Source organism: Felis catus, chromosome E3 (genome assembly GCF_018350175.1).
Source record: "Felis catus isolate Fca126 chromosome E3, F.catus_Fca126_mat1.0, whole genome shotgun sequence".
Taxonomy (NCBI): Eukaryota; Metazoa; Chordata; class Mammalia; order Carnivora; family Felidae; genus Felis; species Felis catus.
The window spans coordinates 40,717,936-40,745,887 of record NC_058383.1 but is presented as its reverse complement, the minus strand read 5'-3'; the positions used below and the strand labels follow the sequence as shown (position 1 = coordinate 40,745,887).

General features: G+C 64.4%; 5 protein-coding genes across 18 annotated transcripts; 2 read left to right on the top strand and 3 right to left on the bottom strand.

The window, feature by feature from the left end:
* Positions 1–1,048: 1,048 nt before the first annotated feature.
* On the top strand, positions 1,049–3,756 carry RHBDL1 (rhomboid like 1). 12 transcript variants are annotated; one of them, XM_023246486.2, is made up of 8 exons: positions 1,056–1,214; positions 1,691–1,849; positions 2,091–2,315; positions 2,393–2,541; positions 2,659–2,771; positions 2,846–2,946; positions 3,027–3,087; positions 3,164–3,756. In XM_023246486.2, the coding sequence occupies exons 1-8, from the start codon at positions 1,176–1,178 to the stop codon at positions 3,433–3,435; spliced, it is 1,119 nt and encodes a 372-aa protein (XP_023102254.1). In that variant the 5' UTR covers positions 1,056–1,175; the 3' UTR covers positions 3,436–3,756. The 12 variants fall into 12 exon arrangements, with proteins under 12 accessions (XP_023102255.1, XP_023102256.1, XP_044903757.1 ...); XM_023246485.2 differs by having other exon boundaries at positions 1,057–1,214; positions 1,688–1,849; XM_023246481.2 differs by having other exon boundaries at positions 1,058–1,214; positions 1,487–1,849; positions 3,257–3,756.
* Positions 3,757–5,311: 1,555 nt separating this feature from the next.
* Positions 5,312–7,729, top strand: STUB1 (STIP1 homology and U-box containing protein 1). The gene is made up of 7 exons (XM_006942583.4): positions 5,312–5,616; positions 6,145–6,343; positions 6,430–6,595; positions 6,806–6,893; positions 7,018–7,074; positions 7,164–7,280; positions 7,359–7,729. The coding sequence occupies exons 1-7, from the start codon at positions 5,458–5,460 to the stop codon at positions 7,482–7,484; spliced, it is 912 nt and encodes a 303-aa protein (XP_006942645.2). The 5' UTR covers positions 5,312–5,457; the 3' UTR covers positions 7,485–7,729.
* On the bottom strand, positions 7,015–9,379 carry JMJD8 (jumonji domain containing 8). The gene is made up of 10 exons (XM_003999060.6): positions 9,232–9,379; positions 9,061–9,153; positions 8,857–8,905; positions 8,683–8,779; positions 8,540–8,608; positions 8,316–8,435; positions 8,155–8,222; positions 7,945–8,079; positions 7,762–7,858; positions 7,015–7,184 (listed from the first exon to the last, which is right to left on the bottom strand). Exons 1-9 carry the CDS (start codon positions 9,345–9,347, stop codon positions 7,778–7,780), a joined length of 828 nt encoding a protein of 275 aa, XP_003999109.1. The 5' UTR covers positions 9,348–9,379; the 3' UTR covers positions 7,015–7,184; positions 7,762–7,777.
* Positions 8,706–14,688, bottom strand: WDR24 (WD repeat domain 24). Of its 2 annotated transcripts, none has more exons than XM_045047818.1 (10): positions 13,618–14,688; positions 12,456–12,633; positions 11,646–12,318; positions 10,971–11,089; positions 10,771–10,892; positions 10,572–10,676; positions 10,152–10,492; positions 9,501–9,997; positions 9,061–9,153; positions 8,706–8,905 (listed from the first exon to the last, which is right to left on the bottom strand). In XM_045047818.1, exons 1-8 carry the CDS (start codon positions 14,096–14,098, stop codon positions 9,644–9,646), a joined length of 2,373 nt encoding a protein of 790 aa, XP_044903753.1. In that variant the 5' UTR covers positions 14,099–14,688; the 3' UTR covers positions 8,706–8,905; positions 9,061–9,153; positions 9,501–9,643. The 2 variants fall into 2 exon arrangements, with proteins under 2 accessions (XP_044903753.1, XP_003999013.2); XM_003998964.6 differs by having other exon boundaries at positions 9,533–9,997.
* A 1,200-nt stretch (positions 14,689–15,888) lies between these two features.
* Positions 15,889–27,544, bottom strand: FBXL16 (F-box and leucine rich repeat protein 16). Of its 2 annotated transcripts, none has more exons than XM_023246478.2 (6): positions 27,261–27,544; positions 20,077–20,735; positions 18,900–19,408; positions 18,403–18,487; positions 17,984–18,047; positions 15,889–17,822 (listed from the first exon to the last, which is right to left on the bottom strand). In XM_023246478.2, the coding sequence occupies exons 2-6, from the start codon at positions 20,719–20,721 to the stop codon at positions 17,674–17,676; spliced, it is 1,452 nt and encodes a 483-aa protein (XP_023102246.1). In that variant the 5' UTR covers positions 20,722–20,735; positions 27,261–27,544; the 3' UTR covers positions 15,889–17,673. The 2 variants fall into 2 exon arrangements, with proteins under 2 accessions (XP_023102246.1, XP_023102245.1); XM_023246477.2 differs by having other exon boundaries at positions 27,266–27,543.
* Positions 27,545–27,952: the final 408 nt, after the last annotated feature.

Sequence of the window (27,952 nt, the reverse complement as noted above, 5' to 3'; positions counted from 1 at the left end):
GGGGCGCCCGGCTTAGGGCTGGGCTTTAGCACTTCTTAAGTGTTCACTCGGTATATGTTCTGGGGTCTGGAGCAGCGAGCCCGTGGTGTGGCGAGGTGCCCTTCCTGCCATCGCAGTCCTGAGAGGCACCTTCCCCAAGTCCCAAAATGCTCTTTGCAGGAGTTGGGGGGGTGGGGGGCTTGCTGCTCCACGGGGAGGCTCAGGCCTGCTGAAGGGTCTGGGGTTGACTCTGAAATTGTCCTTCCGACATCCCTGGCAGCCTCTCGGCCCGCTGGCCCACGGGGGCAGCTCTCACCTGCCTTAGGGTGGGGCAGGATGCTCTTTCTAGCCCCTGGGGTTGCTATGATGACACATTCCTTTGGTCTCTGTCACCTCTACTGCTAGAGGGCTCTACTTGCCGTCCCCAGAAAGTAGCGACCTTTCCTAGCCAGCTGCAGCCTCGTGTGTTGGGGGCTCTGCCCCAATGCCCATAGGTCTGTCTCGGCTCCCAGTGAACTGGAACTGGAGGTCCTGCCTTGCAGCATCGCGGCTGCAGGAGTGGTCAGGGGCCTCCAGGCCCAGATGGGTGCTGGGGCTCAGCCTCCACGGGCTGAGCAAGGACAGCCGCACTGAGCCTCCCCGACTCCCGCTAGTTGCCCTGTTGGACTTGGTTCCCACACGGAGGGGCTGTGGTGCGTTCTTAATGCCTGGGAGCAAGCGTGTCTGGCGGGCCTGCCGGCACCTTCAAGGGAGCCCTGGCCCGGTAAGGACTCACAGGCAGTGCGGTGGTCAGGAAGGCTTCCCCGAGGAGGTGGCTTCAGCGCTGAGGCCCCAAGCAGAGGGGCGCGCGAGGGAGGGATCTGGACGCTGCCCTGTGACTCAGTTTCCCAGTCGCTTCCCCGCGTTAACGAGCGGCCCCGGAACGGGACGGCAGCAAGCGTGGCGGCGAGACCCCAGCTCCGGTCGCGGCTGTTCCTGCCTGCGGCGCGTCCGCAGGCAGGGCGCGCGCGTGTCCCGGCCGCGCGTGGCGGGGCGGGCGGCGGCAGCGTGCGCGCGGGGGCGGGCGGCTCTGGCTCGGTGACGCGGCGCCGAACGGAGCGGGCGGAGCGGGCGGGCCGGGGCGGAGCGGAGTCCTCCGCAGAGCAGCCCCTTCCGGCCGCGGCCGCCGACCCCGGCCCCCGGCCCCGCCTGGCTCTATGGACAGGAGCTCGCTGCTGCAGCTTATCCAGGAGCAGGTGCGTGGGGTGGGTGGGGGGCGCCGGCACCGCCCCCGCCGCAGCCCTCGGCCCAACGTTGGGTTGCGCCGAGGCGACGGAGCTCCCAGAGAGCCGCGGTCGAGCCCCCGCTTGGCGCCTAGCCTCTCAAGTCCCCTCCCCCACGACCTCGGCCCCCCCCCCCCCCCCCCCCCCCCGCGTGAGACCCCAGGAGAGGGCCAGCCAGACCAGGGAGCCTGGGGAGGTACAGGAGGGAGGGAGATTGTGCTCAGACCTTGGTCCTATCCTTCCAGGAGGATGGGCAGGGCAGAAATGAGGCGGGGAGGCCCCTAAGAGCTGTAGGAGCTGAAGGCCTGGGACCCAGGCACTGGTGTCCTGGCGGCTCCGGGGACTACGTGGGTACAGAGGTCTGGTCTCAGGGTGCTTGGAGCCTGCCTCTCCCAGCTGGCCTGACCCACCCTCAAGCCTTGGCCGGCGGCCCCCCCCCACCCCAGCAGCTGGACCCCGAGAACACAGGTTTCATCGGTGCGGACACCTTCACTGGCCTGGTGCACAGCCATGAGCTGCCTCTGGACCCAGCCAAGCTGGACATGCTGGTGGCCTTGGCCCAGAGCAACGAGCGGGGCCAGGTCTGCTACCAGGAGCTGGTGGACCTGGTCAGTGCCATAACGGGCAAACAGCAAGGGTACGGGCCCAGGCCTTGACAGGCACAGTGCCCTGGCCAGAGTGGGGTGGGCGGGCAGCCCTCACTCCCTGCCCTTCCCACCAGGGAGGGGTGTGCACTTGGGGCAGGACCTCAGACTCTGCCAGAAGCTGGGTGGGGCCAAGGGGGCAGGGTGGCTGGGGGTGGGTGGGTGGGGAGTACGGTGGCCCATGCTTAGGGCCCCCCCCCCCCAGATCAGCAGTAAACGCTCAAGCAGCTTTAAGCGGGCCATCGCCAACGGACAGAGGGCCCTGCCCCGGGACGGGCTGCTGGATGAGCCAGGCCTGGGCGTCTACAAGCGGTTTGTGCGCTACGTCGCCTACGAGATCCTGCCCCGGGAGGTGGACCGCCACTGGTACTTCTACCGGCACCGCAGCTGCCCACCCCCCGTGTTTATGGCCTCGGTCACCCTTGCCCAGGTGTGCCCACCTGTCCACCACTCTGGGAACCGCCCCTGTGCCTGGCCTCGCCTGGCCCTAACTCCTCTGTCTCCCAGATCATCGTGTTCCTGTGCTACGGGGCCCGTCTCAACAAATGGGTGCTGCAGACCTACCACCCTGAGTACATGAAGAGCCCCCTCGTGTACCATCCCGGCCACCGTGCTCGAGCCTGGCGCTTCCTCACCTACATGTTCATGCACGTTGGGTGAGTCCGGGCCCGCCTCTGGCATCTCTCCGAGGGTGTCGGGAGGACTCAGGCCCTCGAGGCCAGGGCTGGTGGCCTGACCGCTGCCTTCACATCTGTTTACACCCACACGGCCAGCCTGGAGCAGCTGGGGTTCAACGCGCTCCTGCAGCTGATGATCGGGGTGCCCTTGGAGATGGTGCACGGTCTGCTCCGCATCAGCCTGCTCTACCTGGCCGGCGTGCTGGCAGGTGAGGCAGGCACGTGCCCCCTGGCCTTGCCACTGGTGAGCCTCACCCTCACTGCTCTCCCTTTGCTCACACAGGCTCCCTGACTGTCTCCATTACCGACATGCGGGCCCCTGTGGTGGGGGGCTCTGGTGGGGTCTACGCCTTGTGCTCGGCACACCTGGCCAACGTCGTCATGGTAATAGGGCGGACTGCGGGGCGGGCGCGGGGAGGGGCCCACGAGGCCTGTCTCACAGCCTCTGTCTCACGCTCCATCAGAACTGGGCTGGGATGAGGTGTCCCTACAAGCTGCTGAGGATGGTGCTGGCCTTGGTGTGCAGTAAGTAGGGGGTCAGGGGGCTGGGGGGCCTCAGCCTAAGGCCAGGGTGCCTCCCACCTGCTGCCTTTCTCTGCAGTGAGCTCCGAGGTGGGCCGGGCCGTGTGGCTCCGCTTTTCCCCACCGCTGCCTGCCTCAGGCCCACAGCCCAGCTTCATGGCACACCTGGCAGGTGCAGTGGTCGGGGTCAGCATGGGTCTGACCATCCTGCGCAGCTATGAGGAGCGACTCCGGGACCAGTGCGGCTGGTGGGTGGTGCTGCTTGCCTACGGCACTTTCCTGCTCTTTGCCATCTTCTGGAACGTCTTCGCCTATGACCTACTAGGCGCCCACATCCCCCCACCACCCTGACGGGCTCCTCAGGGCCACACAGGCCAGGGTGCGGGCGTGTGTGGGCCGGCCACCGGGCGAGCCCGCGTGTCCGTCCTCTGTGAATGTACATCTCAAGACTGCTTGTCCTCCGTGGGGACTGGTGGGTCCTGTAGCCCATGGTGTCCAGGCCAAGCCTTACATCAGCCCTGGCCACCCCCTCCCAGGCCTGGGGAGGTAGGACTGCCTGGCCAGGCAGTGGAGGTCCCCAAGTGTGGCCCTGGAGGAGACCCTGCCCCAGCCTCCCCACCACGATTTGCGGTCTGAGCCTTTTTGGAAAACGAATAAATATTTTACACAGCACCAGGTGGCTGCACCAGGGCTCTGAGGGCGGGCCTGGCCTCCTTCCCACTCGCTGAGCAGACCGTAAGGGCCTTTCCCTCCATGTGGACAGCTTGGGCTCCTCCCTCACTCTTCTGCACTCGTATGCTGTGTAGCGGGGGGCAGGTGGGAGTGGGGAGTGGGGTGGTCCTCACAGTCGGATGAGAGTTCAGCAAGCGTTTATTGAGTTCCTGCAGCAGCCAGCCTCCTCCTTGGCCAGCTCACACCCACAGAAACCTGTGGCCTGAGGTTACCGGGCAGGTGCAGGCCCTGGGCCACACCCAAGTTCACTCAGCCTGAATCCTGCACTTCTTGGCTGGCACGGTGTCATCAGGTGGCCGGGCTGGGGCCAAGGTCTGGGCACTGCCCCACAGCCCACGTCCGTAGTGCTGTCTGCACACGGTGAGGGGTCCACAGCCCTCAGGTACTATCTAGGCAGGGGCAGAGGCAGTTTGGGGCCCCGGGATGCTGGCCAGTCTATGCTGTACAGCCCTGCATTCACCAGCCCGACCAGGGCCTTGGATGGGATGCCCTCCCTGCCTTCCGACGGGCCCCTCCCTCTGCTGAGGGCTGCGGCGTGGTTCTGCACCCGGCTCAGGTGCAACACTTAGGGCTTGTGGGCGTACTGCAGCGCTGGCTGGTCCGGCACTGCGGCCACTGTGGCCTTCGGACGTGAAGGCTGCCGCCTCTGGAGCTCCCGCAGCCAGGACGGTTATGGGCAGTGAAGGGGCAGCCCTCATGCCCCGCCAGCGTCTGGACGACCTCGGCGTAGGGCTGCCGTTCCTAGGGATCCCCAAGTGTCACGGACGTGGCCCTGGGCTCACTTTACAGACAGGGTCACTAACACGCCCGGTCTCGCGACCCCGCCGGGGCGCCCAGCTCTCCCGACTAACCCGAGGCAGTCGCGAGGCCCACAATTCCGTGACGGCTGCCCGCACGTCGGCCTGGAGGCGGAGGGCGCCGGCCGAGCGCTGCACCACCAGCTCGGGCAGCGGCCCCTCCGCGGCCAGATCGGGGCAGATCGGGTTGGGGGTCACGGGTGGTGGACCTCACCCGGGGGGCCCGCCCCCACGCCGCGAGGCCCCGCCCCACACGTGGGAAGCCCTCACCACCCGCTTGCACGCCGGCAGCCGCTCCAGTTCGTCCCGTGTCACGTGCTTCTCCGCTCGGCCCTCGGTGGCCGCGGACACTCCTCTCGACACCTGGGGAAGGGCGGTGACGGAGACTCGGGCATCGGGGGTGGTCCGCCCTACCATCGGCCCAGGGCCTCGAGCCGCTCTGGGGGTCCCCGCGCGCCCGCTGCACCGCGCCGTGGAGCGCCGGCACCACGGCGCGGCGGCTGGAGGCCTCAGGCCCCACTGCCCGCGGACGGCCGCCATGTTCACGCGCGGGGCGGGGCCTCGGCGGGGCGGGGCTGACATCAGCCCCGGTTACTCTTGACGCTTCCGTAGCCTTCCGAAGTCGCGGGTCGCTTTGCCTCGAGCGCATGCTCCAGCCGGCCCCACCCCCGCAGCCCGTCGGACGCACACGCGTCCCCGCCCACCGCGGCCGGAAGTTCCGGTGGCGGATCGCTGGACCGGGCCCGAGCGGATCGCGGGCTCGGGCTGCGGGCTCGGGCTGCGGGCGCTGGGTGGGCCAGACGCGGAGCCTGGGAACTGAGCCCAGGCTGTGCCGCGCGGCGCCATGAAGGGCAAGGAGGAGAAGGAAGGCGGCGCGCGGCTGGGCGCCGGCGGCGGAAGCCCCGAAAAAAGCCCGAGCGCGCAAGAGCTCAAGGAGCAGGGCAACCGGCTCTTCGTGGGCCGCAAGTACCCGGAGGCGGCGGCCTGCTACGGCCGCGCCATCGTGAGTGCACCCGCGCCGGGGAGGGGATCTGCGACCGGGCCAGGGGAGGGGGCGGGGCCCCGACTTCGGGCCCCGGGCCTTCGGAGGGTCCTGGCTCGTACGCGCGGACGTTTGGGCCCTGAGAGTTTAGCGATGCTCTTATTCCAAAGGTGTCAAGGCCGCTGCTCTCCAGCCAGTGTTGCTTGCTGGAGAAGTATGGCGAGTGGGGCTTCAGGGTGCTTGAGGTTCCCGGGCAGCGGACGAGGGATCCCTGTTCCTTGAGAACTCCAGGCCCAAAGCTGGGGATCTCCACAGGGCTCGGAAATTTGTCTCGGCGACATTTCGTGGGAGGCAAGAAGGTGGGCTCAGGCAGGCCTTGGGACCGGGAGCGCACCCTCCACTAATCTTTAGCATGCAGGAGCTTTGAAACTGAGAAATTTCTGGTGTCTTGATTCTCGCCGTGGGTCCCAAACTGGGATAGGGTTTAGGACAGAGGGGGGCGCGCAGAGCTCACTTCCTCATGCTGGCTGGCCCGGCCTTGGTCCCCAGACCCGGAATCCTCTGGTGGCAGTGTACTACACCAACCGGGCATTGTGCTACCTGAAGATGCAGCAGCACGAGCAGGCCCTAGCAGACTGTCGGCGGGCCCTGGAGCTGGACGGGCAGTCTGTGAAGGCACACTTCTTCCTGGGACAATGCCAGCTAGAGATGGAGAGCTACGATGAGGCCATTGCCAACCTGCAGCGAGGTGGGCCTACTGGTTATTAGGTTGTAGCGGTGCCTGGGACCAGGTGGATAGTCTGGCCAGGTGACCCGAAGCCCCTCTCCCCCCAGCCTACAACCTCGCCAAGGAGCAGCGGCTCAACTTTGGGGATGACATCCCTAGCGCCCTGCGCATCGCCAAGAAGAAGCGCTGGAACAGCATTGAGGAGCGGCGCATCCACCAGGAGAACGAGCTGCACTCCTACCTCACCCGGCTTATTGTGGCCGAGCGGGAGAGGTGAGCTGTGCAAGTGGCAGGCTCCGTGTGCCCCCCACCCCCCTCAAGTCCGCACTCTCGGGCTAATTCGGAGCCAAGAACACGAGTGTTTATTGAAGGCCAACACGGGCGAGCAGGAGATGGAGGGAAATGAAACCCAAACAAGGGGTGGGTGGAGTGTGGCCTCTCCTGGCCGGACCCATTTCTGACTAGCTCCTGGCTGACCCCCAGGGAGCTGGAAGAATGCCAGAGGAACCACGAGGGTGATGAGGACGACAGCCACATCCGGGCCCAGCAGGCCTGCATCGAGGCCAAGCACGTGAGGGTGCCCCAGCCCGTGTGTGGGTGTGCGCCAGACCGCGTGCCTGTGGTGGGAGGGGGCCTGTGCCTGGGGAAGGGGGATGGGGCGTCTGGCCCATGCGTAGCTGCTTGCTTCTCTGCAGGACAAGTACTTAGCAGACATGGATGAGCTTTTCTCCCAGGTGGACGAGAAAAGAAAGGTAAGCCCGGGTAGGTCCTCTGGCGCTGGGGAGCAGGCGTCGGAGCGGCGTCCCCTTCCTGGTGCCTGACTGGACTGTCTGTGCTGTAGAAGCGAGACATCCCCGACTACCTGTGTGGCAAGATCAGCTTTGAGCTCATGCGGGAGCCGTGCATCACACCCAGTGGCATCACCTACGACCGCAAGGACATCGAGGAGCACCTGCAGGTGAGGGCCCACGTGTGTTGGGAGCAGGACCCATAAGCACTGAGCGCTTTCTGACCCTGTTGTCACTGCACACTGCAGCGTGTGGGTCACTTTGACCCTGTCACCCGGAGCCCCCTGACCCAGGAACAGCTCATCCCGAACCTGGCCATGAAAGAGGTCATTGATGCGTTCATCTCTGAGAACGGCTGGGTGGAGGACTACTGAGGCCGGGGGAGTGCAAAGGCAGCCCGCCTTGCCTAGTATCCTGGCCCAGGAGGGCCTTGGGGCAGTAGCTCCCAGTCCCTGTACATAGTTTGTGTCCCTAGATCCCTGCCCCAGTGTCCCCACCCCCACCCTAATCAGTTTCGCTGCTGGACCATGAACCCCACCTCCACCTGTCTGGGCCAGAAACAGCAGGTGAGGGTGGGCTGCCGCCACCACTGTCCTGTAATAAAATCTGTGAGCACTAACGGGGGCGTGTGCTGGTGTGTGCTGGGCTCACCAGCCGCCCACTCTGGCTAGCTGAGGAAGGTGGAGATGAAAACACTGGTGTCCAGGTTTAGTGTGGCGTGCCACCATCGGTCAGGGAAATACAGCACCTGGTGGGGGACGGAGGCGGGAAACAGAAATTAGTTAGTGGCAGCTGGTCCAGCCTGGAGGCCTCTTCCTGTCGTCACCTACTGACCTCGCCAGCCTGGACGGTGCACTCCAGGGGTCTCTCAGATGGTGCCAGGGCTGGGTACACGTCCTGAAGCCAGGCCAGCGTGGTCTTGTTGGGGTGGAACTCCGGTGTCTTCTCGGGAGGGTACAGGAACCAGCGCTGGGGGTGGAACAGCAAGGTCACTCTGTGTTGCAGTCAGCGAGCCCCAAGCCTCAGCCCCCATCCTGTGCTGACCTTGCGGCCGTAGACCACCTCTGAGAAGCCGGGCCCGTGCCAGTGGAAAGGCACCCCAGAACCAGCTCCTGTGGAGTTACCGGCAGTCGCTAACCAAACCCAGCCTGTAGTCCCCACCCCCTCCCTCTCTCCCATGCCCTCTGCTCCTGCAGGGTACCCACCTGCAACTCCAAAGCTGTAAGCAGCTGTGGTACCCAACAGGCTGAATGGGGGTGGGGAATAGTGCTGGAAAAGTGACGCCCATTCGCTGAAATTATTGTCCCCAAAGAAATACAAAGTGTCTGCCAGCAAAGAACACAGGACATGCAGGGATTTTGGCACCCGAGTACTTCCAATGCCCCTATCCCCTCCGACCCCACCCCAGGGCCGACCAAAGCCCACTCACCGTTGCCCAAGGAGGTAGGATCCTGGGGGTGTAACAGGTGCTCCACATACTCCTGGAAGGGCAGGTCCACTGCGGGAAAGGGGCTGGTCAGGACTCGCTGGGGCCGCCCGCAAGATGCTGGCAGGCAGGGTGGGGCAGCTCACCTTTCCGGTAGGAGTAGGTGTTGGCAGTGCTCAGCCGTACCACGCTGTCCCCGAACGAGGCCAGCAGCTTTTCTCGGGAGCACAGGGCCCGGAACCTCTAAGGGGGTGGGGAGAAGACTCAAGGGCTGGGCCCAGCAAGGGCGGAAAGTGGCCAGGAGGGGCGCCAGCACTCACCGAGTTGTCTGTGAGCCTCTGGAGGATGACGGGTCTGGAGAAGGCGTAGCTAGAAGGGGCAAGAGTCACGGCCAAGTCTGACCCGCGCCTGCCCGCTCCAGCCCCCACGCGTTAGTTCAAATAGATCTTGGGAGGTCAGGGAGGACGGACGGGCCAGAAAGGGCGCGATATCGGCGCTCCGGGGAGGGGGTAGGGGGGACGTACTGCTGCACGAATTCGGAGTAGCTAAGGTCGGCCCGACGCTCCACGGCACAGCGCTCCTCCTCCGCCACCGCCGCCCCAGGCCCGCGTCGCTGCCTGCGGGCACAGCTGGTCAGCACCCCCGCCCCACCGCGCGCCCCGGGCCCCACCGCGCGCCCGGACCCCGCCGCTCACCACCCTCCGTCGCCCGCGTCCGCGGCCACCGGCCGGGCCGGGCCCGCCAGCGTCCAGAGCGCGAGCAGTAACTGCAGCCGCGCCCCCGACGCCATTAGCCCGCCGCCGCGAGGCATGGCGGGAGCTCCGTCGTCGCGGCAACGGCCCGGAAGCACCTTCCTTTGGCCCGCCCCGGAAGGAAGGGTGTTTTCGAAGGCGGAGCGAAGGCCACCCGACCCGGGCTAGGGCCACGCCCCCCCGCCAGTTCCCATGGCGACGAGGCCACCTACCCACCCCAGTCGCCCAGCGCGGAAAAACCAACCGGGCCGTCGGCGGCACGATGGGGTGACAGGCAGCCTCAGACTGCGGCTCCCGCGTCCTTTATTTGGTTCGCACGCCCAGCCCCACCCACCCCAGGCCCAGCGCAGATGGGTCACGAGTACTCGCACAAGTGGCCGCAGCCCGCAGGGCAGTGGGAGCTGCCCTCCAGCCACTTCATGATGTGCTGCAGGTGGCCGCCGTGACTGCAGCCCTGGCACCACACGAACAGACCCTTGACCACGTGGTGGCAGACAGCACACATGCTGGCGCAGCGGTGGCACCGGTCACAGACCCAGCCACGGCTGCTCATGGGCCGCTTGCAGTGGCTGCAGTTGACGTGCAGGGTGGTGGAGGCCTGGTTGAGGCAGCTGACGGCGCGGCTGGTGCTGAGCTTGACCACCTGGTTGGACACGTTCCAGAGGCAGAAGCGCTGCAGCAGGTCGATGTAGGACGTGTACCAGTGCTCCTGGCGGTGCGGAGAGGGGAGGGAGGCAAGAGGCCGGGAGGTGGGCACGCTGTGGGCTTCACCCTGAGCGCGCCGGGTGCAGGGGAAGGCAGTCGTGCGGGGGGGTCAGGTCTGGGGGTGGCAGGGAGGCCCTCCCGGAGACCCGGTCACCCACCTGGGTCTGCTCGTCGATGTCCTTGCGCACGCGTTCACCCAGCACAATGAGCACGGACACGGCCATCTGCACATCGCCCTGCTCGGCGTAGAAGCGCAGCATGTCACACACCAGGGCGCTGAAGAAGTCAGGCGGCAGGCGGCTGTCGTAGAGGGCGTGTGATACCGAGATGAGCGAGAAGGAGGAGTCCATGGGAGCTGAGGAAGCCGCATCAGCCTCGCTGCCGCTCACGTGGGGCGAGTCGGCCTTGTCCTGGAGGTGCTCGGGGCCAGGTGGAGTGTCCACAATCTCGTGGCGTAGCGGGAAGGCCTCCTGGGGCAGCACATATTCAGGCTCCTCCGCTGCAAGGCAGGGGCAGGGAAGGCAGGGTCTGAGCCTCCGGCCCTGCCTCCCAACCCCACTCTCCCGGCCCCCACTCACGGTGTGCGTGTTCCGGGTCCAGCAGGTACAGCTCGTCCTCCTCGCCCTCCACGTCGCCCAGCAGGTAGTCTGCAGGCACATCGCTGCCCTCTGTCTCTTCGTTATCTGCCCACAAGGGAGGGTGGGTGTTCCAGAGGCAGCTGGTTCTGGGATGCCCTGGCCCCACTCCCATCAACCCTCTGCTCGCCCCTCAGCCTACCCTCATTGGTGATGAGTGTGGCTGAGGAGTCAAGCAGCACCGTGTCGCTCCGTGTGTCACCCTTGCTACGGTCCAGCCTGGTCTCACTGCCCAACCCCGGGGCCATATCCTTCAGATTGAAACTGGGGACAGGGAGGGCTGATGGGTAGATGGGTTCCAACGGTCCCACCCTCTGTGGAGAGCCACCCCCAGGCGTCTACCTGTTCATAAGTGGCAAGCCGCAAGAGCTGCCCTTGCCCACGCTGTGGTTGAGGCTGGTGGCAGGCGCCAGGCCAGGGCTACAGTAGATGATCCGTAGCATGGTCCAGGTCTGTGCCACCTAGGAGCAGCCACCAGGCACTTACAAGGAGCCTGGGTCCCTGGTGCCCCGTGCAGCACCCACCCCCCCCACGCCCAGATGGAATCACAACCTCTCAGTGTTCAGCTGCCCCAGGGACCTAGCATCCTGGCCCACCCCAAGCGGGGGAAACTGACGCCTATGCCAAACGCAAAAATTCTAGCCTCCTTCCTACAGGGGAATAGACAAAAGCAGAAATTGAAGGCAGCCAACACGGAAATGAGCCTGCTGACCCAGGGAGACGAGAGTGGCTGCATGCACCTCTGCAGAGCGGGGACAGCTTGGGAAATCCAAAAGCAAAAACGAGCCTCAAGAGGGCACTTGAACCCCATAACACCCGAGACCTGCACCCAGAGGACGGCACTGGCCTCGGGCTCACGGCAGGGCACTGGGCACCCTGTTACCAGGGTGATGGCTGGTGGTGGGAGCAGCCAGAGCTGAGTGCTAAATCCCTGAAAGGGTTTGGATGTGACAGTCGGAGGAACCCCCAAGGTCATGGCCCCTGGGAGCCCATGGCCTCTGGGGCCACCCCACCTACCTGGTTGCGGCCAAGCTCCCGAGCCACTTTGGCATTGTGGTCACAGAGCTCAGCCAGAGGCCGACCAGCAAGGGCATAACGCTCGGCCGTGTCCACAAACCAGCTCATGCTGCCACTGCCAGGCTCTATCTCGAAGACGCTCAGAGCACTGGAGGCGAGGCCCACAAAAGGCTCGGCAGGGTCCAGCTTGCGCTTGAAGAAGATGGGGTGGCGCCGATCACCAGCGTAGGGCTTGCGCCCAGACTCGGCGGCCACTAGGCTCTCCTTGGCAGCAAAGGCCAGGTCCCCAAAGAGGCCATAGCAGAGGCCTTCGGGGTTGGCGCGCTCAACAGGCTGGCTGGCATCACGGAACAGGTGTTGGCACAGCGTGCTGTCCTTAGAGCCGGAGAGCAGGAAAGAGGGGTCGTGTGGGTGGCGCCAGGCGATGCCCGTTGTGACATCGCGGTGCTCCTCAAACATGGCAGCCGGGACGAAAGGCCGGCGCACGTCCCACACGTAGATGTTATGGTCCACCATCATGGAGCAGGTGGCCAGGTGGTGGCGGCACTCGGGTCGCCACTTGACTCGAGCCACCGAGGCGATGGTTTGCACGCAGTGCACCTCCTTGGCGCGGTGCGTGGTCATGTCCCAGACCTTCACCATCTTGTCACGCCCACCTGTGGCCAGCCAGCCCCTGCAATAGGTCCGTGAAACCCTCAGCATCCTCTCCTGGGGTGGGAGGGCTCCCCGCTCTCTGCCTCACAGGTCCTGAGGCAGCCCTTCCGTCCCACCCTACTGCCACCGCCCTCCCCTCCCCACCCCTCCCCACACCTGTCCTCAGGGTGCCAGTCGCAGCAGAAGACAGGTCCATTGTGGGCTGTGAACATCCTCTCACAGCGGTCAGGCCGCCGAATGTCCCAGAGCTGCACGTTGCCGTTCTCAAAGGTGGAGGCGAAGGTGAAATAGTCTCGGATGCTGAACTGGACGTCCCGCACACTCTCAGACTGGCCTGTGGACATCCATGGAGGGAGAAGGTGAGAGAGCCAGCCCACAGGAGGCTCCAGGAGAGAGGGCAGCCAGGTGTGGCGGCCTTGGAGTGACTGGACTGCAGTCACATGGCTGCCCATGACCAAGGCCGGGAAGCCTAGGAGGCGGAGTAAACACCCCTAAGCCTGCCTAGGGTGGGCGGTGGTGGGCAGAGGCTTCACAGAGGAGCCTGGGTAGATCAGGTCAGGGAGCAGGATGCCAGGCATCATGTGGTTTCCGAAGCAGAAACACGACCTCGACTTTCCCTGGATCCTGCATCTGACGTGAGCCCTTGCACAAAGCTGCGACCTGCCTTCCGGACCGGCCATCGGAGCACTGAGCGTTGTTGGGCTGTCTGCACTCCCCCGAGGGTGCCCCGGCTTCGGCCCCATCCCTTCGCCTTGAGGTGGAGTGCCGGGTCAGCTCCGGGGACCGGAGACCTTAACGGTCCACATCCACCCCCCTGGACCAGCACACCAAGAGCCTCCAAAGACTCCAGCTTTTGCACAGCGCAGGTAGTTCAGGTGTTTTAGGAGGCCCCCCAGTTCTCTGAGGCAACCGGGGGCTCTGCCCTGTGCCGCACTTGGTCTCATCAGGGTGAACAGGCCAGCTGGCCTTGAGCCAGTGGCGGAGGAGCTGGGCCTGCTGGGAAAAGAACTTGGGGGGCAGGGGCAGGCAGCATACTCCGCCTCCTCTCATCCCTGAGCTGAGGACCTTGGAGGTCCCCGTGGCTTCCTTCAGTGAAGCGGCCCGGGGCTCTGAGGCAGGAAAAGAGGAGGCAGCAAACCAAAGCGTCCGCTCAGCGGCCCAGGTTGGCCGCAGTCTGCTCAGGCTCTCCCTCGTCCCATGCCCCCTGCTCCCATGCTGACCCTCAGCCACTCTGGCAGTGCTCTCGGGGAGCACACCTGAAGACTCTGGATGCACGTGGTGCCCTTCTCCACCTGCCCGACCACCTCCAGGGCCTCACCAGAGAAGGTGCTGACAGAGTCCTTCCTGCGGAGGTCGAAGCACTTCATGAAGCCGTCCTGGGAGCCGCTGAGCAGCACGTGGGCTTCGGTGGGGTGGAAGCAGACTTTGTTCACCGTGCGCTTGTGCTCTGTGAACAGCTGGTCCTGCTTGTTGCGCGACGGCCGTCCCAGGTTCCACGTGACCACCACGCCGTTGGTGGCCGCCGTGGCCAGCAGGTTCTCATCCATCTGGTGCCAGACCACGTCGGCGCAGCTCAGGTTGAGCGAGGGCTTGCGGCCCACACGCAGGTTCAACTTCTCCACAAACTGCTCGTCCTCAATGGCGTAGATCTTGAAGATGCTGCGGCCCGCCACGACCACCTGGGCGGCGTCACGGCACACACTGATGGCATTGGCCGGCGCGTCCAGGTGGCAGTGCATGGTGCGGCCCGTCAGCGCGCTGCCACCCAGGGCTGTGGTCACTCGGGACATCTTCTCCATGGCTGCCCGGGGGGGGTGGGGACACGAGGCCCGTCAAGTGGGCTGGCCTGGTCAGCCAGGAGGGGCCTGTCAGTCCAGACCCGCCACCCTGGTTGGGTTCCCCCGAACTGCTTAATCCTGGGCCGGTCAGTCTTGGGGAGCCAATCCAGGACCGTTCACCGCCCCTCAGGAGACACGTCTGACTTGTGGGTAGACCCTACCCGGTCAGTGCCAGCCCTGGTCCCCGCTCCATCCCCCAACAGTCAGACCCGGGTGGTTACTGGACCTTCGGTCAGTCAGTCCCTGCAAGGATGCGAAGTAGTCCCCACAGTCCGTCTCAGGGCCTCCAGGGAAGAGGCGGAAGGGCCAGAGGGGCGCGGCGGCCAACGACGGGACTTCAAGGGCCAAGCCGTGTAAAGAGCCTGAGGGGTCTGGCCGGACGGGAGGCAGGAGACCCCGGCAGCGCGAAGCACTGAGAGTGGCGCGCGCGGGGCCGGGGAGGCCGCGGGAACACGGCTGGAGGGATCGGAGAAGCCTCTCCCTCCGCCGGCACCGGAGCCATCGCCTAAAACTGCCGGGCGGGCCGGGCCGGAAGCAGCCCTTCTCTTTCCCGCCCACCTGCTCGCCGGAAGTGGTCCGTGCTCGTCGGCCCCTCAGCGGAACCGGGCACCTCACCGCAAGCGTTCCGGATGAGGGACCCGAGTTGGTGCAGCCGGAAGGATGGTCCCGAACTGTGGGAGAGGCGCTGCCGGGCGTTCCCGCGGTTCCGCCTCAGCGGTTGGTCTTTTGATGCTGGTGCTCACTCTCCGCCAGCAAGTCCAGCCATCCCTAAACGAGTCCCGAATCCCCGCAGTCGTCTCCACCTCCTTCCTCACTCTCCTCCCCTGGACCCACCTCGTTCCCCCCGATCTGAGCCCCGCACAGCTGCCAGGTACCACTCTTTGGTCTAAGTCCACAGGGCTCCCCACCGCTCTAGGAATAACCCCCAGACTCCCGGCCTCCGTCTCTCGTGGCGCACTTCCAGCAACGGCCGCTTACACCGCTTCTTCCAGCCCGCCGAGCTCTTTCCTGTCCGAGCCACGCGATTGCTCTGCACTCTCCGCTCTGCAGAAAGCGTCTTCTCCACGCTCCAGGGTTCGGCTTAAGTATCTCGTTGTCAAAGGCCTTCCCCGGCCCCCACATCTAACATGTGGCCTCTCCAGTCACTGTCACCTCCAAAGTGCTTGTCAAAACGCATTCTTTCGTTTACTGGTCATTGCGTGTGGCACACGAGTGTATATCAGGCCGTGTGGCACACGAGTGTATATCAGACAGGGATCATGCCTGTCTTGGTCTCCACAAACTCCGGTGCCTGACAGATCCTGCTGGTTCACACCACCCCGCGGCAATCGAATGACCCTCTCTGAGCCGTCCTTTCTTTCCTGGTTTTGAGTCCTGTTCGGTCCTTGCTGTACTGTATGATTATAGGACATCCCTGCCCCCCTCTTAACCTCAGTTACCCAATGCACGGAACAGGGCTCCTTTTTGCCCTTCTGGAAGGATGGACTAGATTCTAGATATTTTGAGGTTAATCGTCTATGTAATGACTTTGGTATCATTCTCTCCTCCCCAAAGCAATGAAAGCTTAGGGACCGTCTGTACTGGTCGCTGCTGTGTTCCCAGTCTGCACAGTGGCACCAACCTCTGCGTGTTGAGAGAACCAGAAAGTGTGATGAGTTGAGCGGTGCACAAGAGTCCAGAGACTCGGGCCACCCTGGGCAGATACACCTTCCCCTGCCATGGTCGGATGACCTAAAAACAACTCAGACACGTGTTTTTACAACTTTTTTAATATATATTTTTATAAACAGGTCACGTGATAAAATAGCACAAGAAACACTTACCAAATATAAGGTTATATCTTCCGCATATACAGGAGAATGAGGTCGTTATGTACAATAAGAAAATGATTTTAGGGGTTGGTTGGTTTTGTTTTGTTTTCCTCTCTCCCCTTAATTTTTCCTCCTACAGTCGTTGGAAATATCACAGCTTCAGTTGCATTAATACTTTGGACAAATGGACAGCTGCCTCCTCCCCACTAGGGAGCCGTGGGGAGGAGGGGCTGAAGAAACTGGCTCCTGACCACCTCAGCCCCGGAGCTTCCTGTGGGCACTCCAGGACAGGGAAATCTTTGGGCTGTTGAACTGTTTCTCTGCTTCAACAGCATCTCTCGCTCTCTCGCTCGCTCTCGCTCTCTCTCTCGCTCGCTCTCTCTCGCTCACTCTCTGGCTCTCTGGAAACTGGTTACTTTCTTCCAACCAGACAGGGGGTGTCCCAAGATTGGGTGTGGGCACTGTATTTCCTGGGGCTCAAGGTTGGGATGGAAAGGGGTCCCAGCCCCCTCCTCAGCAATTGCCAAGATGTGCCAGCATCCCCAGGACTTCCGTATGTCTTGGGATTGGACAGAACATGGCGAGAGCCCATTTGGGCAGGCAGAGGTTTGGGAAGCTGGGGAGGGGGTGGGGGCAGCTAGAAAGGAGCCCTCCCTCCTCTGGATGCTGAGGGTGTGCTGGCCACCGTAAGATTGGAGTTGCTGGCTGGCGCTGATCCTGAGCCTTGGCTGGGGCCCGCTTTTCCAGCTTCCACCTGACAGAGACCTGCCCAGGATAAAGTGTGGTGCTGAGGAGGCTGGGCCTAGCTGGCTACAGGGACTGGTGTGGGGTCCACCCAGGGCTGTTTGCAAGGCCTGCAGGGCCTGAGGGTCGCTCCAGCTTGTGGTTTCTCAAGGTGGTGGTGTCCTGCCCGGGTTGAGGTAAGCTGCAGCCGGCTCGGTTAATGTTGATTACACCAATATCATTGTCAGCCAGGGCTGTCCCTCCCTCAACCCAATTCCACCCCATTCTGGCCCACGGACCCATAGACCTGACAGTGGGGGATGGGGCGAGCAGGGGACTGCCTCATACAGTGGCCAGGAAAAGGGGAGGTCTCATGGGGTCAGGCTGGCATGAGGTGGGGCACGGGCGGGAGGGACTTGGGCTCCTTGGCGGGCCATGGCTTTGGCGGTGGCCTGTTTCCCCTCGCACCCCTCCGAGGGCCTCAGGCGCGGTGCAGTGGAAGATGCGGGAAGCCCTTGGGGCTCTTCTGGCCCCTGTGTCCTGGGGGACTCAGCTCCCCTCAGTCCCTCCGGGCCCTGCCCGAGATGGGGGGACAGCGGGGAGACAGAGCGGGGTGTGGCGGGGAAGGTGGTAAGGGCGACGGTCAGGAGAGCTCAAAGCGCCCCCTAGGACCGAGCGCCGGCCCCACCCCCCCCCCCAACCCCAGCGGGTGTACGAATGATGGAGGCGGCTGTGGTGCGGTGGAGGGCGGGCGTGCAGTGCGGGCACGAGGGGCATGCACAGAGTCCCCGAGTGTGCGTGCGTGCGTGGGGCTGGGCCCGCCCGCCGCCCCTCCCCGCCCGGGCGGGGCCAGGAGGGGCGCGGGGGCCGGGCGGTCACCAGGTTCGCCCTGCCTCCCGCGCTGGGCCGCAGGCGCGAGGGCTCCCCTGAGGGCAGGGCCGGGAGAAGGCGTCCCGCCCCGGAGCGTGGCGGCTTCCTGCGCCGGGGGCGGGGAGGCCCGCGCTACTCGATGACGAGACAGCGGGGCAGGTGCTGCGAGAAGTACTTGAAGAGCTCGGGGGTGGCCCCGGGGCAGTTGGTCAGCTCCAGTTCCTCCAGCTCCTGTAGCTGCACCAGGCCCGACAGCCCCGTGGTGGTCAGCAGCGGGCAGCCTGCGGCGGGCGGGAGGCGAGGCGGCGGCTGAGTGCGGGGGCCGGCGGAGCTCGCCCGGCGTCTCGCTCCGGACCCGGCCCTGGGACCCGGGGAGTCAGCCCCAGGTATGAATCGGCGCGAGGGACCCGGCAGGGCCAGGTGGGGGCGGGTGGGGTCTCACCTGCCAGAGACAAGAGCCGCAAACTCCTCATGGCCAGGAGGTGCTTCAGCCCGAAGTCCTGCACCTGGGCGGGAGGGGAGGGCAGGGCGGGTTAACGACCTCCGATCGCGCGCTGGCGGGGAGGGGGGGGGGCACTTCTAGGGTCAGGCCTTGGGCCTGGAGCTGTTGGAGGCGCAGGGGGGCAGGGCTCAAAAAGGGGGTTTCTCGGCCTCCCAAGGAGCCAGGAGGCAGCGGGGGAGTGGCGCTGAGGGCCCCAGGGAGTCCGGGCGCTCGGCCTATGTCGCGCGCTAGGCGTGGAGGGACCCAAACTTCCTCTGACCCTTCCGGGATCAGGGCAGCGGGCTGAGCGGCCGGGAAGGGCCGAGTCCCCCATCTCCGCTCCCCAGTCTCCGGAGGCGAGGAGGGAGGAGGGCGGGTACCTGGCAGCACCATCGCAGGTAGAGGCTGCGGAGGGACGACATGGTGGACAAGTAGCTGAGGCCAGTATCCGTGATGCGTACACACCTGTGGGTGCAACAGAGGTGCGCTGCCCACCTTGAAACACCCCGCCCCTCAGCTCCGCCCCTTCCTGCTTTTCCCGGCGTGTCCAGGCCTGAAGCTTCCCTCCGCCGGCACAGATGAGAGCGCTTCCCTTTCCACAGACTCTCCCCAGCCAGGTCCCCCCCAACCCCCACCCTGGTTGCTTGGTGGCACCACCCGTTCCGGGAGGGGGGGGGGCGGTTCAGCCCCACCCTTGTTACAGGGCCACTCTGGATCCCAGGTTTGTGAGCGCCGGTCCTCAACCCGCTCCCCATCACGCGGCAGCGCCACTCTGCTACTGGTCGCTCCACTGGTCTAGGCTCCCGGCTCAGAAGGCCCCGCCCCGCCCCGCCCCGCCCCCCCTCCCCCACTGCCCGGGCGTGGGGGTCGCGCGCACCTGTCCAGCACCAGCTCCTCCAGGCGGTGCAGGTCGCAGGCCACGTACTCGAGCGCCATGTCGGTGATGCGCGGGCACCACGAAAGGTCAAGGCTGCGCAGCTTGCGCAGGTTTTCGGCCACGAGCTCGACGCCGTCGTCGGTGACCTTGGAGCAGCCGGAGAGGCTGAGCGCGGTGAGGTTGGGCAGGCTGTGCACCACGTTGACCACGCCGTGGTTGGTGATCTCCCAGCAGGAGAGCAGACGCAGCGTGTGCGTGCTGTGGCCCTGGCGTGCTGTGAAGTAGGCCAGCGCCGTGTCCGTCACGTGGTAGGCCTGCAAGCTCAGCTCGGCCAGGTTGGGCAGCAGCTGCGAGATGGCCGCAATGGCGTCGTCGGCCACGTTGATGCAGTCGCTCACGCTCAGCGAGGTGATCCGGGCGCTCAGGCTGGACCACAGCCCCGCCTCGGTGAAGTCGTTGCAGCCTGACAGCTCCAGGCGCACGACCCCCTGCATCTGCTCCAGCATCACCTGCGGGCAGCAGGGCGTGGTGAGGATGGGGGGGGGGGGCGGGGCGGAAGGAGCCCGATGAGGGGCAGAAAGCAGTGTTCTCGAGTGTAGACGGGTGTAAAACAGGACAAGTGCACGTCACAGTGTGTTTCTCACATCACCACAACATTCTAAGAGAAGAGGCAGAGCACAGGGGGACCTGGGAGCTCAGGGCCTCTCCAGAGCAGGGGCTCCAGAGCACTTGGTGTTAAGGATTTGATGGTTAGAGTCCTGGCCCTGGGGAAGGGGCAGCTTGCACAGCTGCTCCTCTGGCCTGAGCGCCTGCTCCCTTGCAGCATCCCCCCCCCCCCACCCACCCACCCAAGGCTGGCCTCACAGGCATGTAGGGCTCTGAGCTCAGAGGGGGCTCCCACTTGACTGATTGCTTTGATGTTGCTGTCTTGAAATTCTTAACCATCTTTGAACAAGGGACTTGAATTTTCATTTTGGATTGGGTCCCCCCAGTTCTGTAACCAGTCCTGCTTCCCCTCCCCCAGAGACATGATCCACAGAGCACCAGCACCGCCCTCAGCTCCTTTGCTCCTTGTATGCCTGGGGGCACCCTCCCTCCCCCCACCCCCAGCTCATTTGCTGCTGCTTGGCCCTGCCCACCCCACCCCTGTCCCTTCCAGGCCACCGGTGGGGCGCACCTCCAGGCCGGCATCGGTGATGGTGGAGCGCTTGAGGCTCATGGCCTTGACGCCCTTCTTAGAGAGGGAGTAGTTGTCGATGAACTCACAGATGTCCAGGTCGGAGACACCAACCAGGCAGAAGCCCTCAAAACCACGCGCAGCGAAGCCCTGCAGGTTCACAAACTCCTTCTCGCCACCAGGCAACACGTTGTAGAGCTCCTTGGCGTGCAGCACAGGTGTGAGGCCCGCCCAGAACTTGGGCTGGTAGAGCACACGCCGCCAGGCCTTGCACACCTGGGCCAGCACGCACTTCTCACAGGCTGAGAAGTACCAGAAGAGGCCATTGAGGATCTTTTCATCTGTGGCCAGTGGTGGCCGCTCCACTGGGGGCCCAGGAACTGGGACTGAGGCTGGTCCACCAAGGGGGAGCCCTGCTGGGGGGCACAGGCCCCCAGCTAGGGCAGCCCGTGGCAGTGGGGCAGCCAGGCTGGGCGGTGGGAGGGTGGGTGGGGGTGGTGGCTGGCAGGGCCGGTTCTTGGCAGCTGGTGTGCCCTTGGTGATACTGGCTGCACCCAGGCCGTTGGGCTGGCCCGGCAGCTTTACCAGGCCATTTCGAGGCAAGCATGGAGGCTTGGGGTCGCCGTCCACACCCGGGCTCGACATCTTCCTCGCTCGATCTGCAGACAGGGTCCAGGATGGGGTAATGAGTCTCCTGCCGCAGCAGGGCTGGGCTCCTTCCCACCCCAGGGCATCTCCTCCCCTGGCACTCCCAGAACCACCCAACAGAAAGGATCTGAATCCAAGTCCCTCCTTCCCCGACTGTGAGATCAGGGCTGTTCATGACTATGACACTCCCTGAGCACCTACTATGCGCACTGAGCTCAACCAGTACTCACATCTTTTTGACAGCTAGGTACTATGGTTCTTGTTTTAGAGATGAGAGAAGAGAGGCAGCGACAGACAGACACTTGCCTGGGACTCCTCCCTTCCCCTTTACTACCCTGATGCCCAACATCAGTGTTTGCCAGGCCTACCTCTACCCGGGTAGGAACTGGGAGACTGAGGGAGCTGGTGTGGGGCGGCCTCTGCATCTCCACTGTGGGGTTCCAGCATGCCTCTGAGGAGTGGTTCCAGGACCCTGTCTGAGACTCACACACCAGCCCCTGAAAATGTCAGTGCCTACTGGAGGTTCTGTGGTTCCTAATCTACCCAAAAGAAAGGCCGAGGTTTACTCTGATGCCAGCACAATGATCCCTGGACACATACTGTCCTGTAATCCTCCATCTAACCCATTGAGGATCGTACTATGATGACCGTGCCCATTGTTACAGATGAGGAAAATAAAGCAGCATGAACTGTTTGCCCAAGGTCACAGTAAGTGGTGGAGTCGAGGCTTGGACTAGGGCTGGCCGTGGAAGCATATTTGTAGAGAGTTCCTCATAGGGTGGGACTGAAGCCACCCCCCCAATGCGCCCCTCCCACCACCACCAGGGCTCTGAGGTTGTGAATGGGTGGCAGATGGCTTTGAACACAGATAGCCCTGGAGAGGGGGGCAGGGGGACCCTCACAGTACCACCATCTGCTCCACATTCCAGATCTTCTCTCGCCCACCCCCACTCTAGACGTCCCACGGAAAGGCAGTGCACCCAGTGGTTCAGGCATACAAGCTCTGGGGTCACACACCCTGGCTCTGTGGCCTCAGTGAGGCACTTTTCTCTGAGACTCACTTGCCTTACTTTTGAGCCTGAGAAAGGATGATACACCCCCACAGGACAACATGTGACAAGGGCTAAGCATAGTGTATGGCCCACAGTCAGCATTTGGAAAGTGGTGAGGAAGTTGCTTCTGGACCCCATGGCCGGCCTGAGGGGAAGGGGTAAGGAGCCATTAGGAGGGAGGGAAGTGAGCCACCCTGCCCTGCTCTACCCAGCACCATGCCTCCACTGGCTTCCAAGCCCTGGACAGGACAACCCTTGCTGGCCTTCCACATCTGTGGAGGGGTTGCTGACCTGGGCTGGGACCAGGGGTCTACAGGAACACATGGCCTCATGGCTACCAACTCAGCTTTGGGTCGAAAGGCCTTCCTGTTCTGACAGCCATGAGCCCCCAGCCTGGCAGTCCACATCAGGCCCACCCTCCCCAGGGGAGGCTCCCCAACCTTGGCTGTCCCTTTACTGCAGCTCATGACCAGATAGTAGCAGCCTCACACTGGATAAAACACGACATTCATAACAACATCCGCCGAATGTCCACTAGCTTCATGTCAGCCCCGTGTGTGTTGGGGCGGGGGGCAGGGGGAGCAGCCTGACACGAGGGCTGCCCCAGATCTCTTAAAACCAGTATGTGATGAGGAGACCGTTGTGGATCAGAAGTGCCTCATGGAGGGACAGGGTAAAGCCCACGACTGGCCGCCCACTCCTGGGACCAGAGGAGAGGCTGTCCTGTCGTCCTGTCGACTCCCTCCTGTGGGCTGTGCTGGGTTCAGAGAGGCAGCCCCAGCCTGAATACCTTCTGTGTCCCCGGTGCCCGGCGCCAGGATCTCAGGGCTCAGGGCGCGCCGCCCACCCGGCCTCCGCCGCTTCCCGCAGACCAGGCGCGGCTGGCTCGGCCCCGGAGCGCAGCACCATGGACAGCGCCCCTCCAGCCGCTGTGCGCGTGCTCGGAGGCCAGGCCCCGGCGGGCTCCACCGCGGACAGCGGCTGGTGGGGGTGGGGAGGGGGGCCGGCCCCGGCAAACCCAGCTCAGCAGGCGACGGGGCGGGGCGAGAAGCCGCCCGCTCCGCCAAGATCCGGAGGAGGCGGCGGAGGTGGCACCAGGGGAGAAATAACTCAAGAGCAGTGCCGATTTAGGTTAAAGATGCTCCCAGCCACGGGTGTGCACGTGGAGTGCCTGAGTTGGTGGGGGGGGGCAGGGTGCACGTGGATGCCCCGGGCATCTGCAGGGCTCTTCCCCCGCCCCCCATCCACCCCACTGGAGCTCACATTTGCACGCGCCCACAGTCCCATCCCCTCTTCAGGCCTCAGGGTGGAGCTGGTGAAAACAGCCAGCGGGTGAAGAGAGCCCACGGGAGGGAGGGGCCAGGTCGAGGATGGCCTCCGCCTGGGGGTGGGGGTGGGGGTGTCCGAGGCCTGGCTGCCCCTTATCTCACACTCACATCCCTGGCCAGAAGGCACTGCCCTGCCTGCCAGTGGGTCAGCCCTTCTGCTATGCCTTCGCCTGGAGCTGCCTCTCGGCGGAAGCAGCGCTGAGCTCCTGACCTTGTCCATGGTCCTGCTGGGCTCCACCTGCACACTCCAGCCTCACTGACCCAGCCTGACAATCCTTGCTCTGTGGCTGAAAACTGGAAACAGCCACAGCTTGGCCCAGGGGTCAGGGCTTTAGGGGAGAACCGAGCTTGCGGTCAGAGATGAGTCTTCCTGTCAGTTAGGCAGGGGGTCTCTTGCAGGGGGCTGGGACAAGTGGCCCTCTGCCTGGTCCCACCCACCCAGCCAGATGGGCTGCGAGACCCCAACCTCTTTGGTACTTGTTCCTGTCCCTACTGCATGCACTGGGGCTCAGAGGACCTGCCCGGAGTTAATAGTCAGGATGGGGTAGGGGCAGTGGCCAGTCTTATGTGGTCTGCCTCCTCCTTTAGAACTAAGCACTAGGAGCTAACGCTAGGAAAAGAGGCGTTTAAAAAAGATGGCCAAACTTGCACTATTCTCAGCCTCAGCCCCTGGTGTCTTGTGCCTCCGTGTGGAGCGGAATTCTGGAGGAGGTCCTCCTGGGATAGGCTGCGGGGGCTCCAGGTTCCTGGGAGGACTCCAGAACTTGGTGGCTCCCAGGCCGACAGTCTCCAGATGCCCACGCTGAGGCTCTGAAAGGAACTGCTTCTTTTGCGGCCAAGTCACTGGGCCCTGAGACCTAGCAAGTCCACCTTACAGCCTCGCCTCTGGTTCCTCCTCAGCCATGGCCCTACAATCCAGCCAGACCCCCTGTTCTGTATTCCTCATCCCCTCCCAGGGCACATGATGGGCCCCCTGCTTGCTCAGTCGGCCTCCCCACTTCTTAACCCTGCCAGCTCCTTACCCTCCATCCTTCAGTGTGAGCACCACCCCGGTCTCCCCCTGCGGGACTCCCCAGCCCTGAAAAAAAGCATCTCCAGGGTCTCAGTCATTACTGTCCATCCATCTGTCTCTTCCCTTGGCTGGGGACTTCTTGAAGACAGGCAGCACCATGACTGAGTGGCCTCTGAGTGCTGGCTGAATGAATGAATGAATGAATGAATGAATAATGGCAGTCAGCAGGGTCATGCAGAAAGGGATATGGCTGCCAGATGCCCAGGAGGCTTGATGGAAGACAGGCCAGATGAAGAAGAGGGCAGTGGATGGTAGGGGAGCTGCTTGTAGCTCAGTTTGTTAATCCTGGTTGTAGCAGAGGCCACTGTCCACAGTGAGGGCAGCCACTGGGTTGGGTTGGTGCCAGAGTCTCTGAGAAGGCGCCCAAGACCCTGGGGCTTAGGGTGGGCCTTGCAATTATTCAGGCCCATGGGAAGAGGATGGCTCACATCTCTTTTTTGGCTGAGTCCCCACTATGGGAGCTGCAGGGTTAAGGAGGCTGCCTGCCCATCCCTCATAATCTGGCCAGATCCAGGGAGAGGGGACAGGAGCCACCAGAAGGGAGGGAGGAGCTGGTCCTGCCCTGCTCTTCCCAGTGCCACTCCTCTATTGCTGGTCTGAGCCCTTCACACACTGCCTGACCAGGCGTGGGGAAAGTGGGGCTCAGAGACTGAATTTTCAAAAGGTGCACAAAGCTGGGATTTGACCCCAGTTTGTCTGACCTCCAAAGACCAAGCTAGGCATTGAGGTCCAGGTGGTGACCCTGGGCCCCCAGCTGGTCTGCCGCTGGCCAGGTGCACTTCCTGAGGCCTCTTCCTCTGCCCTGTTCTGCTTCTCCTGTCCCCTGTGTTCTCCCAGCCTGTGACCTTAGGCTAGTGGTCTCCCCCAGCATTGTCTCTGTCATGCCCCTGCTCTCTCTCCAGAGGCTGCAAGCTGCAGGACTCTCTTCTTTTGGACTGCTCGTGCCTAGGAAACGCTCCACTCCTCATGGCCCCCAACTCCGAGATCTCTTCCTTCATCCCCGATACTCTGACACAGCCCACCGTGAATGCTGGAGGGGTCTGGCCCTGATAGGACCTGCACTGACCAATTCCCCCGGCCCACTGAGGCCCATGGAGCTGGGCAGGGTGTGGGTAGCCAGAAAAATTCACATCGGGTCGATCTGCAGTGACATCCCCAGGGACTGGGGTGACAACCAGCTTGAGATTGGGGACACGGTGCGGGCTGACAAACTCCATGACAAGCCCCGTGACTCAGGCACATTCACATCCCTGTCACTTTGCACATGTGCCAGGCAGCACTCCCTTCCCGCCCCCAGCCCAGGGATGCTTCTGGGGTGCAGGCTGCCCCACCCGTGCCCCGGGGGCTCCAGGGAGTGAGCACATGGCTTCAAAAGAGACCCAATCGGTGCTTCATCAGACCCAGTCCTGCGGTCAAGCTCAAGACAGCTTGGCCAGGTGGGACTGGGCACCTTGGGGAACGGGCTTGGGCTCCACGCCTCATCTTGGCTCTTTTGCTCTGGAGGATGAGCCCCCCAGTGCCTAGACTGGGGGCATCTAGTGTCTGCCTCTTTGGGTGGCTGTCTCAAACCCTCCCCCTCTTCCCCACCAAGTGAAGCGATGGGGTCCAAGCCCACCCTCTGTGACTGGTCTGGCTGCGGCTCCAACCTGCCAGTGGTGGGGAAGGTTCTGAACCACCCACTTACCCCACAGAGCCTTCCTTCACTGCCACCTCCACTCTTCCCCTCTGAGGCATGGCAGCGAGCACCCACGTGTGACAAGATGGGGCTGCAGGCAGCCGAGCAGGGCCCTACCTTGGGGTGAGATGTCGCCCTGGCTCTCAGCAGCGCAGGCTTCCTGGGCCCAGGCCAGCGGTCTCGAGGGCCACAGGAGACCCTACCTCAGGGCTAATTGTGTCCTTCTTCCATTGGGAGAGAGGACTCACTGAAGTGCCCTGGAAGTGGGTGTGAACTGGAGGGTAGCGCCTGTCCAGAGAGCCTGCCCAGCACCAGGGGTACTTATAGGCCTGGCCCAAGTGAGAGGTGGCTGAGGAAGAGGGGAGCCAAGTAGCGGAGACGGCGGGCCCTTGGGGCCTGAACAGTCTGCCCTGCACTGCCCACGTTTATGACCGGGGTTTGGATCTCCCTTGTCCCCATAGCTCCTGGTCCAGACCTGTGGCCACCTCCTGCCAGGCCAGCAAGTCTCCTTCAAGCCTTTGCCCTCTCAGGGACCCAGCCCAGGCCTCCGCTCAAAGGCGTTGGCTGAAAGAAGGGGCCTGGGAGGTGGCGGGTACCGGGAAGGGACTGACCGAGTGGGCAGGTGAAGCGGCATCCGCCATCTGTCCTCTCTTTGGAGGGAAGGCTTCCTGTGCAGAGGCCGGGAGGGGCTGGAGGAGTGGCCACTGGGCCGTGGGCTCCCTGAGGCTCCAACAGCTAGGCCTGCTTTCCTTCTGGGGTGATGGGTGGGGGACTCTCTCCCCTGAAGTCCCGGGAGGCCAGACCCCTGCCCTAGCAAGTCTCAGAGTGCCCGGTTTCCCTTCTGAGGCCGTCCAACCTTGGCCAAGGCTCGACCCCTCCTCCGGGACCAGGCACGTGGCCAGCCTCCTCCTTTCCCCTCATCCTCCTGCTGTGGCGGCAGCTCCACACAGGCCCAGGTGTCCAGGGCAGACCGGGCCCCCGCCATGCATCCACATGGCTCCTGGAGTGGAACTGTGTCTATCACCTGTCTCATAGGCCCAGGGGCTCGTGGTGTTGGGAGGGAAGCTCAGAGCTCAAAGGAGGTCCGGGATCTCACCCAGCCACGCTGGCTGGGGGCCTGCAGTTCTGCTTCCACCGAGATATGGTCGGGCGGCACCGGCCCACAGCCCTGGTCCAGTGGCTGTGGGGAGCGTGCTTCAACCAGGCAGCCTCTGGGGTCAGGAGCCCTGGGAGGGCCTGTCAGGACCACAGGCTCAGTGGCCTCCGCCTGGGAAGCGGCCGCGCGTATGTGAGACCCGGGGGGTGTTGGCGGCCCTGTCCGAAGCCCCCTCCCCCCTCCTCATTGTGGCCGCCGCGATGGCGTGGCCTGGCCCCTTCCCCGGCTCCACAACCTGGCCCGGTGCACACACCTTACCTCGGCCCGGGCACCTGGCTCATGCCACGCTGTCCGCCGGGCGTCTTCTCGTCATGGGGAGCCCGGCATGGGCGCTGGCGAAGCGGGGAGGCGGCCGAGGTGCTGGCCTGGCCGGCAGGGCCCAGCCGCGCCCCGCGCCCCGGCCTGGCCGGCCCCCTCGGCCGCGCCCGGAGAGGAGCTCCCCGGTGGGAGAGGATCGGCTGCCCGAGCCTCCCACCGGGGAGGCTGAGGCAGTGCCCAGATAAATAAGGCCGCTTTGCAGGGAGCCGGGCGGGCGCCTCCTCCCTCCCCGCGCCCTCCTCCCCGCGCTCCTCCGCGGCCGCCGGCGGCGCCGCGCGCGCCCCCCGCCCGGCTCTACACGCCGCGCCCTCGCGCGCTCCCGGCGCCGGGAGCCAATCCGGTTGGCGAGCCCGGGCGGGGGCGCCGAGGATGCCGAGCCCCGCCCCGCCCGCCGCGCCCTGCCGCGCGCCCACGGGCACGCGCCGGCCCGGCGGCACCCCTGCCCCTCCGCCTCGGGCGCCCGCACAACAGCAGACCCGCGCGCACGGCGGGGCGGGGCGGGGCGGGCAGGGCGCGCAGCCCGAGAGCCGCCTGCCCGGGGAGAGCCCTGCCTGCGCGGAGACCTGCGGGGGGAGAGGACTCGAGCTCTCTGGCGCCGGCGGTTGGCTCGGGGGTACGTGGTCCCGC